The 15,087-nt window shown below is 40.6% G+C and overlaps 1 protein-coding gene across 1 annotated transcript; it reads left to right on the forward strand.

Moving 5' to 3' along the window:
- Positions 1-570: 570 nt before the first annotated feature.
- LOC109475385 (CUB and sushi domain-containing protein 1-like) lies at positions 571-14,652 on the forward strand (the record flags this gene model as incomplete). The annotated part of the gene is made up of 4 exons (XM_019775993.1): positions 571-625; positions 12,866-13,094; positions 13,880-13,995; positions 14,483-14,652. Coding segments are annotated over exons 1-4 (570 nt in total), but the record flags the coding sequence as incomplete, so codon positions are not given.
- Positions 14,653-15,087: the final 435 nt, after the last annotated feature.

Consider the following 15,087-nt stretch of genomic DNA (forward strand, 5'->3'; position numbering starts at 1 on the left):
TGTCACGGTAAATATATTCGTTAAGTATGTTCGTCACTTCTGTACTTATCCTTACTCACCAACTTCTTTTCTCTGCATCTGCCATCACCAAGTCGCCCAATGATAATTGGTATGTAATATGCAAATATAAAAACTAAAACAAGCACTACTCGCTTTTATGGTAGTCAATGTTGAGTTCCAGTAGGTGAGCGGGCTGTATAACAAATCATTATTTATTAATATTTCAATTTGATAACGTGAGATAAGAATAAGTGAACAAAGTAAGCAATTAAATTAAATGGTGAACATAATTACGAGACCTTTGATGTTGCCATGCCATTTTTCCGCATATTAAAGAAACATTATGCGTTTGCATCACTAAGACCTGTAGCCGGGCAGTTTACGGTGCACTTTGTGGCCTTGTTTTTAGAACAATTTGACTCTTACAATTTCTGTTCAATATACTTATCTTGCAAGAAGACCAACTGTGTACAGTACGCCTCTCTACATTTCCGTAACATCAGACGGGACGGTCTCCTCAGCACGATCAGCGGACATCAACAGACCGTCCGCCCGCCCGGACGCGGCGAGATGGCGGCACGACTTTTCACGGCTACGATCATCTGCGGGCTAATGTTTACCACAGGTACGGGATATACTTACTTGTAGGTTTGTACACAAACGTATCGAGATATATAACAAAAGAGGGATAAAAGCAGATAATTTTACACTTAAATACATCATGAAGTTGTTGTTTTTTTATGATAGGCATGCTTTAATTACTAGCAGTGTGTCACAGAACCCGAGGCAAGTTGATAAGGTTGAAGGTTTTGTCAATGCTTACAGCTACCGATTACTGACCAAGGGGGTCACAGAGATGCCGAAACAGGGTCATCCATCAGTTTTTATCGACCTGGGTGCATACCAATTCCTTGTCCCTTAACATAGCGGTGTTCTTGTGGCACGCACAAATGATGTAGAAAATGTCTAGCTTTGTTTGTTTCGTATATCCTGTAAACTGCTTTTGGGCGTAACACACCAGTTTTGTATATGTAAGTACAAGCTGCGTAAGACCGGATTGCAAGGTTTAAGCCACTCACACCGGGAAGGTCCCCTACTCTTTTCGATAAGTGCGGTGGGTTTTTTAACGTGCGTGGGGTGTGGCTCTCCCCAAACACGGGACCTCCATTTAACATCCTATCCGGTGGACGTCCCTAAGCAAAGCTGGTTACTTATTTATACTTAAGTGAAGTGAGTAAAGTCGTGTAAAATTCCTTTCCCAAGGTGACAAGGTGGGTTTTGAACCCGGGACCTCTTGGTTCCGAGTCGATCGCTACGTCACACGACCCCACGAGCTTATTGAGCTACGTATACGTAGCCTTTCTCATCCGTTTCCTTTGTGGACGGGTTTTTCTGACAGGTAACTTAATAAAACGTCTTTGTATTTGCCTCTCATGCGAAAGCATTTCATAATACAGTTTTTGTCTCAATCGAAATGGGACGTATTGTGAGTAAACGCACGGAAACTCTGAAAATCGACATTACGTTATTTTTGTGCCCACCCATTATTTTAGACTAATAAAGAACAGACGTGGCAGTATGTCTGGACCACTCCTTACTGTCCATCAAAATTATCCATTCAACCTATTATAACATAACAATTAGCAGTTCGAGCATTGTCCCATGGGAGAAAGTGGCTGCATCTTGGTCAAATAATTGTATTATTATGTTTTGATGGCAGTATGTCTGATGATAGGAAAGCATATATGTCTCTTTTTTCTCCTCAGTCTGCTCAGATATACATATTATGTTGCTTGTGGCAATGAAAATATGAAATCGTTTATAAGAGCCTCCTAAGAACAGATCTTATAAAAATATGAAAATAAATAAGGTAACAAAGACAGAGAGATATATCATTAGGGGCATGTTTCATTTTAATATATTGAAAAAAAAATATTAAAAAAATTATTGCATGTTCATTCCCCGGGGGGATAAATGCATAGATGTACAGAGTACAATGTACTAGAATGTACTACAACAATAGTAATATAGAAAGGCTAACATCAGTCTAAGGTATACAATGCTAAAGAAGAAATATATATATAAAGTGGTATATATCTAAGTTCTAATGGCTTCATCTCTCTTTTTGAAACATTTTGAAATATACTTACATACTTAATTGATGACGTCTATATTTGTACATGATATGATATATTTAAAAGTGTCTTCCTTTGATAATGTTTTACATTTTTTGTCGAGCTTAGTTAAACTGAACAGTGATTTACGTTCGTTATCATATAGTATACAGTCAAGCATAAAATGCGATTCATCTTCAATACAAGAATCATTACAGAATTTACATAGTCTATCTTGTAACGGTGTACGGCTATGCCTGCCAGATTCTATGTGTAGAGGGTGGTCGCTATTACGGAGTTTACACATGGCTCTGCGGTTTTCAAAATTTGGAATGTCTAAATATGGTTCTCTGTCGTATAGTACTTTGAATGTTTTGTATGTTCTCCGTTTGTTGCCTTGATTTTCTCTTTGTCCATGTGCTTGTAGTGCTGAGTTGAATTTCTGGATGAATATATCTTTTGATCTTTGTTTTAGTTCGTGCAGATGGAATGGTTTGTTGATATACTCGTGTGTATATAGGCAGGCATAGCCGGACTCCTCTAAAATTGTCTTCATGTTCAACAACCAACAGGGTACTTTACTTCTAACAAGGTCTTTTTGTACTATGTAAGCTTCATACTGAAGGCTTTCAACGGGAACATTTCTAACTAATCTATAATAATAGCTGTACATTCGACAGTACGCTTCAATCCATAGGGGGAAGCGGCCAAGTTCAGCTCTACTGGCGTAGTTACTAGCGTTTCTTCTTAATCCTAGAATTTGTTTACAGAATTTTAAGTGTGTTTGTTCAAGCGGCGAGTTATCATTTAATCTATTGTTACACCATACTTCCGCTCCGTACAGTAATATAGGAACAACACATTGATCAAAAAGCTTACAGTAAACTGATATAGGAGCCCTAGTGTCTCCGAGAGTACATTTAATACTGAACAACGCCCGTAAGGCCTTCTTTTGTAGTGATTTCATCGCTGTGTTAAAGTTACATCCAGTTGTAAAGACTACGCCTAAGTAAGAGTAAGACGAAACTACTTCTATGTCTTTGGAGAATAATTTAAAGCTAAGTTTTGAAAAGGTGTGTCCTTTCTTATTGAATACAATAATCTTTGTTTTATTTAGGTTGACAGTTAGTTTCCACTTTTGGCAGTATCTACCAAGCGTATCTATTGCGTTTTGCAGGCCTTGTTGACTTTCGGACAACAAGACAATGTCATCGGCATATAGCAAACTTGTTACTTTTGAGTGGTGTAATAGCGGTGCGTTACTTTTGAGTGGTGTAATAGCGGTGCGTTAACGTCTGTCATGTTTAAGTCGTTAACAAGGTCACTGATATAGAGGTTGAATAAGGTTGGACTCAATACGCAGCCTTGACGGACACCGATATGTTAATACATACCTCATCCCAGTATTGATTTTTGCTATTTCTTTGATATCGTATACTGTGTATGAATAACGCAGTAAAGCATTCAAAGGAGAATCTGTGTTGCCATCGGCCATTCTCTGGCCGCAAAGCTGGATTCCCTCTCACACAGACGCAATGTCGCATCTCTATCCCTCTTCTACAGATACTTTCACGGTCGATGTTCAGGAGAACTAACACTTCTTGTTCCGCCGCTTAGAACCTTTCAGCGTGCCACTAGGTTCTCTTCCAGTTCTCATCAATACACCGTTAACATACCTGTCTCCAAGTCATTTTACAACAACAGCTTCTTTCCCCGGACTGCAAAATTATGGAACTCTCTTCCAAACAGTTGCTTTCCGTCCGACTACAATCCACAAAGCTTCAAAACAAAGGTCCACCGCCATCTCCTGACACACATACAGTTACTGCAGCCTGTATGCAAGGATATGAAACTCGTTTCTGAAGATTGCTGTTATTAACAAGTCACGAATTATAACAATATTAATAGATTTACAATGTACATACCCTACAAATGTGTTAAATGCTGTACTTGCAGGTAAGACTCAAACGTCCTAAAAGAATAAAACTATAAACAACTATGCATTCAATTTCAATTTATCTTACAGTGTTGACCTTGGCCCAGTTGGACTGTCCTACATGACAATTTGTCCCGTGCTTCCGGTTTTAGTGTTCTCGTAACACAAAACTGGGGGGGGGGGTCTACTCAAATAATCTCCATACATTTCACTTTTTTCTATAAGCTACAATTTACAATTACTAACAGAATAACAAACAAGTATACTACTAGTAGTAGTACTATGCTACATAATACTTATACTTTATTGTGGAATGCAAGCTTATAGGTAGGTAGGCATCCTTCCATCTCGAAAGATGATGGTAGCACTCTAGGTCTGGTGTTGTGGCCGTGGGCAGCGTTTAGTGTGGCTAATCAGCCCTATCTTCGCATGGCAGTCCCGACCACAGTTGGGACACAGGAAAGATAAGCTATTTTGAGCACGGAGTTTCTCTTTCCGCTTCTGGCACTTTGTTTCCATTTGCATTTGATGTTTCACCAGTCCTCTCACTAGGCCAACCTTGACCGCGTGACGCCATTCACTGCGGTCTGCCGCAAGCTGCTCCCAGCTGGCTGGGTTAATGTCGGTACACTTCATGTCGCGTTTGCAAACGTCCCTGAAGCGTAGTGCTGGGCGGCCTACAGGGCGTCTTCCCGTGACAAGTTCTCCATACAGGATGTCCTTTGGGATACGCCCATCCTCCATTCTGTATACATGACCCAGCCATCGTAAGCGGCGTTGACAGAGGAGGAGGTGTAAGCTCAGAGAGCCAGAACGCTCCAGGACAGTGGTGTTAGGTACCCTGTCCCTCCAGGAGATTCCAAGGATGCGCCTCAAGTAGCGCAGGTGGAAGCTTTCAAGTCTGTTTTTTTGCCTAGCGTAGGTCATCCAAGTCTCACTGCCTTACAGTAACGTGCTGAGAACACATGCGCGGTAGACTTGGAGTATAAGCTTAATACTGTCATAATTATCAGACAATTTGTTTTTGAGTGTTTCCTCCTGCATGTTGGAGTAATGTTCCTCAGTCTAAAAGCTGTCTTCAGTTGTCGCCATGTTTTTTTTTACAAGATCGCCGCAGCGCGCGCCTTCTTGAATTGTTGGAACATGATAGACAGATAGACAGCAGCAAGTGAATTTTATGACAATATCCTCCACAGACTCCACATTTAAAGCGATAGGGTGAATAAAACAAGGCGGGCATTTTCAAATTTGGAGATAATAAACTTTGAAATAACAGGTCAGGTGCAGAAAAAAGAAAGACGTATAGTTTTTTGTTAACGGTAATGATAAAGTTCGCTGTACAGGAGTGACGAACATACATAACGAACATATTTACCGTGACAAAATTTAGGAATTGCATACAAGACATCGAGATATTCTCGTCACATCTGTGTTACTCACCTGAAAACACGCTCTCATTATTCCGGAGCAAGGCCGACTATTGTCAGCAGTACGCAATGACATTAATATTTAACTAGCCATCACCTCAGTTCTGCCAGTGTCTTATGTTGTTCCTCGTCACCATAGTGACGGGCCGAAAAACCTGACCTGAACGAGGACGTGTGTTCTACACTACATAGTGTTTGTAACTTATAAAGGTAGATAAACCCATAGTATGTTTGTTATACAGCAATCCTGTACAATTGTTTTGCAACAAATTTTGTTGTCATTGATAACCCCACCCTGGTGAATTGCTGTGTAAGGGAAGTCAAATTAGGCAGAAATTGAACAGAGATGACAACAATGACAATGCCACAAAAGTCATTTAACGTTATTCAGAAAAAGCACACGGAAACTCTTAAAATATACTTTGTTGCATTTCGTTATTTTTGTGACCACGCACTATTTCAGACTAATAAAGAACAGACGATGAACGGGAACTCAAACATAGACTGTTTATGTCCACACGTATTTATCTATTCAAACCACGTGGGCATGAGTTGTCGCCATGTCTTCACATGATCGCCACACGGCGCGCCTTCTTGAATTGTTGGAACATGAAACGCTCACAATTAGACAACAGCAAGTAAATTCTATGGATGAGATCTTCATGATATTGAGGTTTTCTTGTGGCACCGAATAGTAGCCGTACAAACCCTTGCGACGGTTCCACAAAAACTGGATAGCAAATATGTATACCATATGTATTATTTGATTGTGATTATTAATTGATTATTGTGTGATACCCTGCATCAATTCAGTCGTATAAAGGCTGTGCACGGATACTGTTTGACTAATAAAAATCATTTATTTATTATAAGATTTTGAATGAGCGTCATTGTTTTGATGACTGTGACAATAAACAACAATAAAAGAAATATCCACGTCAATTGCACACAGGTTCCATTGGTTTCGAATTGTTGATAGCACCTGAAGTTCGTATTTCGTATGAAAACGGGTACACAATGCATTATTGGCTCCGTATGCCTACACATCTACTCCTGTCTTATAAAGCGAGGAGAGGCTGAACCTGTACATAAAGTGTACATAAGTCTGTATAGTTGCGTTATGTGTTGTACTGTACATAATTCTGTATAGCTGTACAGTACAACACATCATTTTGATATTACTTATTTCTTATTTTGACCTGTAAGTTTCTTTATTGACATATAATCAAAGTAATAGAATGAAACATAACATAAATGTAAGACAATAAGATATGCGTGGGGGGGAGTGATATAAAGCCATTATGGCCTGTCCGCGATCTTCCCCCGAAAATTTGAATTGAATGACATATTATCATAGTCAGGGGTGCCAGACTATACAGTGCAAATTTACGGAATACGGTGCAATTTTACGGAACACAGTGCAATTTTACTAGCATACAGTGCAATTTTTTTTAATATACAGTATATACTAACTCGTTTGCACTGTAATCCGTAAAAATGCACTGTATACGAATACGATTGCACAGTATTCCGTAAAATTGCACAGTATTCCGTAAAATAGTACTAATGATATTTAACAACATTTAATTATTATAATTATCAAATAAAAACAAATATTAACTAACGTAATATGACGGATACGATGTATAAAATGAGTCAATGGGACTTCGTGAAACTTTTTAGGCGGGGAGGTAGATTGTTCCAATTTGTTAGACATTTGTATCTTACACTTATTTGGGCACGTAGCATACACGGGTCTAATACGTACGATAGAAGTACTTCATTCAACATTAATATGTTAATTCAAACACACTTACGAACTAGAAAATCCTTAGATATACACAGTTTTTGCTGTTGTCAAGCCTTGTCTAAACTGGGGATTGACGGTTACCCTCTACTTCGATAATGATCTGACCTCTCCGAACTACGTAACTTGCGTGCTTTGAAAGTCCAACTGTCTGAAACTAAAGTTCATTTTTTATATTTCTATAGACATGCAACTATAAAAAAAACTTCCGACTTGGTTGGAATTTGTAAAGACAGATATGAGATTTCAAAGTTACCATGATGAGGGTTGGTCCCTGCTGCAATTGTCTGCTCAACTTGGAAACTAAAGACCATCATGACTATCTTGTATAACGCCTGAGGTCTTGTGACAAGGATGGTGTGGTTGCGCAGAGGACCAGTCAAGTTTAGAATCGTAGTCGATTGGTTGTTATCAGCAGGCTACGCCGTTCAGGAGTACCGGTTGCAGACCTGAACACTAATCTACTGCGGCTACATAAGACCGTTACTGGAATACGCCACCACATACTGGGCCTCAGCCCTAACTCACAAACAGTCGGCCGCCCTGGAGCGGGTGCAGAGAAGGGCCTGCAGAATGATGATGGGTCGGCAATTCACCACGTACACTGAAGCCCTCCAGCATCTCGGACTTCAGCGCTTATCAGCCCGCAGACAAAAGCTGTGTACAGACTTTGCCTTGAAAGTGGAAAGGTCGCCTCGCTTCTCCACGTGGCTGCCCCCTACCCGCGGACAGCAACATGGCAGGCATCTCCGCAACTCGACACGCTACCAACAGCCTACTGGGACTACGCGATACACAACCAATGCTATCCCCGCAATGACAAAGCTACTGAATGAACTGTAAAAGTTTTTATATTGTATATTGTAACAGATTTTCTGCATCTATGTATGGCAATGATCGAATGGACTGTAAATATTTCATATTTTAAGCTGTGATTTTATCAATTTAATTGATGTACTGTAAAGTCTGACGCTAATTCAGTCTGCTGACTACTAAGTCAGATTGTGTTTCTTTCAATAAACCAATCATCATCATCATCATCATTTTAGACTTGGGAGGATGACCAGAATGGATTGAGCTATTGACACTCTGCCAGGAGAAGTTCTAAAATACCAAGGAGTCATTGTTCCGTGTATTTAAGTCTGCAACAAAAGTGTACAATATACAGGAACAGATTTCTTTTTTTTTCTGCTTTACAATTCATCCGTTTCATTCATTCGCCTAATTCATAAATAGTACGGTAAAAGGACATATCATGTGTGCATATCTCTGACAACCTTGGACATTAAGAAACTTTGTGATTCTGCGTACACCGGTTTAAAAGGGAGGAAAGAAACACACAAGCGGTAACATTACCGTATATGGTCCTCCCTTTTGCAGACGATAGAATCATAGATGCAGTGTAGCATACCTGTTGTTGTTCTCAATGCCAATGTCAATGGCCAATAGTAGGAAAGAGCAAGCAAATAGATCAGAGATTTTTCATTCAATGTTGTGACATAAACTCGACCGGAGCTACCGACAACCGCCGTCAGTAAGTCATCCCATTAGTTGCTCAGCTGTGGACTGCCGCACAGCACACATCCAAGTCATGGATAAAAGACATAGTGTAGGCTTACATGCCAATGATACTTATTTTATAAATACAAGGGGAAGGGTTTGGAGGGAAACATTTGTCGAGCAGGATTTGTGGACTGCAGAATTGCGACACGTCAACAAAAGAAGTGCGCCCTTGTGCAATGTCTGCGTTCTGATTGGCCACCCTACACATGGCAGCCTCCTGGTTATTTGCCATGCTTTGAACATCCTGACTATGACGTTGCGGGCCAAAACAAGTTATAGCTCCGTTCCTGTCTCCAGCGTAAAATCAGCATGCCGTACCATCATGGGCAGCTAATACGCTGCTGCATATTCATATGTGATGGAATACCTTAGACTGTCAACACTTGCCATCAAAGACATGCAATTGTGCCTCAAGTCACTGAAATAACTTTAACTAGAGTTCCACGATCTCATACCTTCGCTAAATGATGTTAATCATTAGGACTGACCAATTATAGATTATTCCCCCTGATTATGCAAATACCATCCTCATTTCTATTAACAAAGAATTCCATTCTAGCAGTTCCTCATAAATTGATACCTCTGTTATATTTAATGATGTTCACCTTTACTTAACTTTCAAATACCCTAAGTATGAAATGCCAGGCATTCACCATTGATGAAGTACAACGTGTTCTAATTAATTATGCAAATTAAGTGTGAATTTACATAATCCATATCTGCCTTTTTTTCTCGTTCTCAGTCACATATACCGCAAGCTTGAATAGTTCTATCATGTAATGCAGCTGATTTATATAATATCCTTACAAATTATGCAATTACATCCATATTTGCATGATTGCTACAGAATTATGTCAAGCATCACTTAAGCTATATACACACGAAAAATCATGACGATCCGTCAACCAGTTCTTGAGTTTTTCTCGTTTGAATAGTATCAAAAAAAAATGCCCGGGCAATTTCACAGCAAGCCGGTAACTTACGTCACTTCTTCCCCAGCACAAGAGCTACCTACCATCCCAATTTCGTGACCCTAACATGTCTAGGTCATGAGATATCAGAGCCGGAAGTTCCGCTGCAGTACCATAAGAAGCCGCTAGGTAGTCCAAAATCTAATCATTTTTAGATCTCACCTAGACCTACCAACCTACCAAATATCAAGTCAATCCTTTAAAGCCTTCTTAAAGAGGAATTTGGAGGACCCAGGGTCCTCCACCAATAAAGAAACTATCCCCTGTGAGGATCTAGTAGCTAAATTGACCCCGCACATCCTCCCAACATCATAAATGGATTATAAGCCACGGGGTGTCTGAACCCGACTGCCAGTGGAAACAATGGGAGCAGACGACAGACAGTGATTTGCATATTAACTGACGTTTGAAGTTTTGAAAAATGTTGTATTTTATCTTCACTAGTTTTTCAACAAAACATTGCCGTACAAGGAATGACACAGACAGTTGCAGCAAACCTAAACACAATCCATGTAACATTTACTTGGCAGTCGTTGTACACGATAAGGGCCTACAGTTTCCAATTTGAACAATTCCAGCAGAGATGAGCCGCTGTCAAGCTTCCATGTTTGTTTCAAAAACTTATATCTGTAATCACAAATTGCACGTCTTATCCACAGCCAAACTAGATTTCTATTGATATGATAGTTGTATACAATGTAGAAACATGTAGAAACACATTTGGCGGCTTCTTGCATTATATATTAGAATCCAAGTCTGAAATGCTGAATAGATGAAGTCCCAGTTTACCAGGTTGGCATAGTACATGCCTGTGTAGTTATTAGTCTATATTCTTGTTGTTTAGTAAAATATTATATGTACTTTTCATGTACATATCCATGTCTCCACATAACGTTGAAGAGGTGTACTTGGTATACTATCTCAGCCTAGCACTCCCCATATGTTCACCACGGCTGCCAGTTGCAGAATGAGCTGTGAGAGTTTACAGTACCCGAATTTATTGGGTGGTTTTATAGTCCAACCTTCCTCTTTAAAGCCTTGGTCACAACCCGCCGTACGTGCTTTTTGTCCGTACGTTTTTTTGGGAGGCTACGTCTGCTACGTTTTTTTTTCTGAAAACGTGGGGAAGGAGTGGCATCGACGCACGTCACTCGCACGGTTTCGCAAGGTGTAAGAGTGTGGTCTGCACGTTACGTCTGAGCGGTTGCGTGCATCGTACGTTGCGCAAGTGGTAAGTGAGTCATACGTGCTTACAACGTACGATCTCTGTGCGATTGCAACTTTACCGTAAGGAGGCCGTACTCACACGTGCATCTTTCGTACGGTACGTACGGGGCACGCGCGTCGCCCTTACTCGCACGCACGGGTGGTGAATCCGTAGACCGCACGTAGAAAAAGTTTTACATGCACTTAAAGTTCTACGGCGTGTCTGCGTACTCACCACGCACGAATGTCCTGCGTTTGCCCACGTTTTTGCACGTAGACAACACGCAGAAGCACGTACGGCGGGTTGTGACCGAAGCTTAATAAATTATCGTGTTTCCGGACACGTGGTTTACGTGGTATAACCATGTACACCGATGAGTTACTGAAGACATGGGACACTAGGATATTGGGATTTTTATACCCAACCAGGGATTGTTCCTAGCTTGATTCCGTTTCGATGTCTATAGGGCACCATCTTAAGAGCTTCTGAGCTGACTGGAGTCCTGCTTTTCGCAGTTATATGTAGCCGATGTAGGGGGCGCTTTTGCGGCGAGAACACAATATCAATCGTGGCTGCGTCTATATCTCCTCTTGTCCCGTTCACCTTAGTGCCCCCTACACGTACATCGGCTGATTATAGCGGCGAGAAGCAGTAAACATCGGAGTGTAGATGGTTTAGACGTTATTAACAACATGTCATTTGACAGAGATGATAATGGGCTATGTTGGTATTGCGTGGTGAGACAAGGTGCAAGAGTCATTTTGACAGAATTTCTAAGGTTTCGGTCGTTCTCGTGTCGTCTTGTCTTGGGCAGGAGATTTGCTGTGTGTTCGAATGTGGCCATGCTGTGGGAAAATCTAGTACATGGCTTTCCTCAAAAACGGGATCTACATTTAATGTACTATCCAAGGGACGTCCCTACATGTTAACGCAGCTTTGATTGATTGGCTCTTGCCCCGCATTCCATTCCTTTCAGTTGAGTTGCACCCCGAAATGCAGTACTTTTGTACCTGAAAAAAAGACCCAAATTATAAAATTCATTGGGATTCAGGCTACCATTTATAATAATTTGTTGTAGGTAGATATATCTCGCACGCATTACCAAAATTACGGTTCATTTGGTGTAATAACAGTTCCAGGACCCCACATATACAGATTTTGTAAAAAAAATAGCTCAAATATATATATCTCCGCTGAACTTTACTCGCTAGTGTCTCCACCTCTACCATTCTCAGCACGGACACGCTTTGCCACGTACACTGAAGCAAACCCTTTCTTTCTCCATACACCAACTCTTAGGAGGAAGTTTCACGCTGAAAGCTCCTTTTCTAGAACAGCATCACTATCATATGGAACAAGCTACCACATGTTTCCCACATGGGTTTAAACTTAAACTTTTTAAGTCAAAAAAACATCTGTTCTCACTCACTGTACAGTAACCCAAAACATTTAAGTGGCTCACTTGATCCTTGTTTTGTGGTGAACTATTAAGTAAATAAAAAAAAAATGACATCTCTAAATCATGCATCAAAAGAATATCAAATAAAATGAATAAACAAGGCCGGGGGTACTTGTTTACTCTAAGGTTTAACCTGTATACCAAATTTCAAGTGATGTAACCTAAAATGTAGAAATTGAATCAATTTAAGAAAATAACAGGATCTATGAGAAGAAATAAAGAGTAAATGAGTGAAAACAGTATTTAAATCCACACCATGTATATACTGAAATAAATATGTATAGACCCAGTAACTCTGTATGAAACACATTGGCCTTCCTTCACGCTTACATAGTGGCGTGACGCTACCTGCACCTGATGATGTTATTTCTCATTCCACAGTAACCAGCGTCACCGGATGTGGAGGTGACCTGACGGCTCCTTCTGGAGGCCCTGTGACGTCACCCAATTATCCCGGTAACTATGGCAACAATGAGAACTGTGAGTGGTCGATCACTGTACCAGAAGGAAGCATCATTCGCCTCACGTTTGACAGCTTCTACACTGAGTACGGTTATGACTTTCTCACCATCTACGATGGAGCCAGTGATAATGCTACAGAGATGGAAGAGTAATTATTATTATAGTTTCTTTGCTTCAGGCACTCACTGGCACATAATTAGACAGTAGACTAACAAAACATTAATACATACAAAACACATAAAAATCAAATCCTATATAAACAGACGTTTTCGGAGGTTTGTGAAGTACGAGTTGCGATACAAGGAAACTGGCTAAATTAAAGACTGCACACTATTGTTAGAATGAATGAATGAACTTTATTGCTCGACAGTTGTACAGTGTAAACTGTTGGCAACAATGACAATGTGAGCAATACGATAGGTCTATTCTAAGAAACTACTACACACTACAAAAGAACGTAAATGACGTTCTCTCCTCTGAAAGGCACTACATATATATTTAGGCCTAAATACGTAAGCATGGAGTCGGGGTATGACTTCAGTACATTGAAAATTTTCGCGTTGGACTTTGGGAAAGGTTTACTATCTTTACACGTGATCATATTCATTTTCTATTGCCAGCTTGGCAAACTGATTCTTAATTTGCTAATGTTAGCTGTTAATGTTAAATGTTGATGTTAACTAACTGACACCAGAGGTATCAGTCATGTTAAAAACAAACATCGCACTGGCACTACAAGTTCTAAGTTATATATTTTATGCTCCTTAAATCAAATCTACACGAAGTAATAATGATAACCAATCAGCATGGGGTATCCAAGGTAATCTAAACGCTTGGATTCATTCTGCATAACGACAACTACCCCAAAACTGGGAATATTACCATAGTTTGTGCGTCAAATATTGATTTTCCTTATTATTCTATAATGTCTAGGTTAGCCGGTTACCACTCGCAAATTAGCCCCATCATCAGCACATCTAACACGCTGTTCCTGATGTTTACATCTGATGGGAGTGTCAGCCGTCAGGGGTTCCAGTTCAACTATACAAGTAAGATATTTGACTACACTTCTCACATCAACAACGTCAATGATATTGTCAGGAAATGAGCCGGGGTTGATCCCAAGGAACTCCGTTTAATGCCAGACCTCTGCCCTAGTACAGGCCACCGGACCTCTCTCTCTCTAACCTGGGCCCCGACTGACTCACCCCAGCACCCACGCTCTGCCTTATGGGCCTCCTCAAAACTATCCTATGTGCCCCATCACAGATATCATTTAGTATGCTGTGTTTGTGGCAGTCTTCTATCATTTTCGGTATATAATCAGTTTCTGGGGTCCAGAAGATGCGAAAAATTTGCAAATTATGTAAATGACGCTAAGTGGCATGATTAATACTATAGGACTTTTATAGTTTGTAATTTATTTTATGTATGAGAAGGGGAACACTGACAGAAATAATGCAAATATACAAATAATTATATGATAAATGGCAAAGAATGAAAACCCACACCGTTACATTGTTTTTTTTTTTTCAGGCAGTACTGCAGGCCAATGCTGGGATCCTGGTCTGCCGGCCAATGGGGACAGGGATAACAACAGTAACTTTACATCAGGACAGACAGTCAGGTACACCTGTATGGACGGGTATCAGCTGAGGGGGACTGCTAATATAACCTGCCAGCCGAACGGGACTTGGAGTGGTGCTACACCAACCTGTGAAGGTAATAAATAAATAAAGAGTGTCGTCGTGTGGTGTAGTGGTAGATCACTGGACTATGAAACGGGGAGACCCGGGTTCGATTCCGGGTCGTACCCGAACAAGTCCGAACATGCGCCCCGTCGTTGTACCATTGGGAAATGTACTTAACACGACTTTCCTCACTTCACTCAGGTGAAAATGAGTACCTAGCTTCTGTTAGGGGCGTCTTATCGGATGGGACGTTAAAATGGAGGTTTGAGGGGAGACACATCTCAAGCACGTTAAAGAACCCACGTGAGTGAAAGTGGAACAAACCATTATGGTCTAAAATGGGGTAGGGAATTTTCCCAACCAGCCTCGTAACCCCTGCTTCTCTAATTGTGAGAAATTGGGCTGGTCTCAGTCTTGATGTTTCTGACTCAGGGAGAAGAGTTACTGTTA

This window comes from Branchiostoma belcheri, unplaced genomic scaffold, assembly GCF_001625305.1.
Source record: "Branchiostoma belcheri isolate BF01 breed outbred unplaced genomic scaffold, Haploidv18h27 scaffold337, whole genome shotgun sequence".
Taxonomy (NCBI): domain Eukaryota; kingdom Metazoa; phylum Chordata; class Leptocardii; order Amphioxiformes; family Branchiostomatidae; genus Branchiostoma; species Branchiostoma belcheri.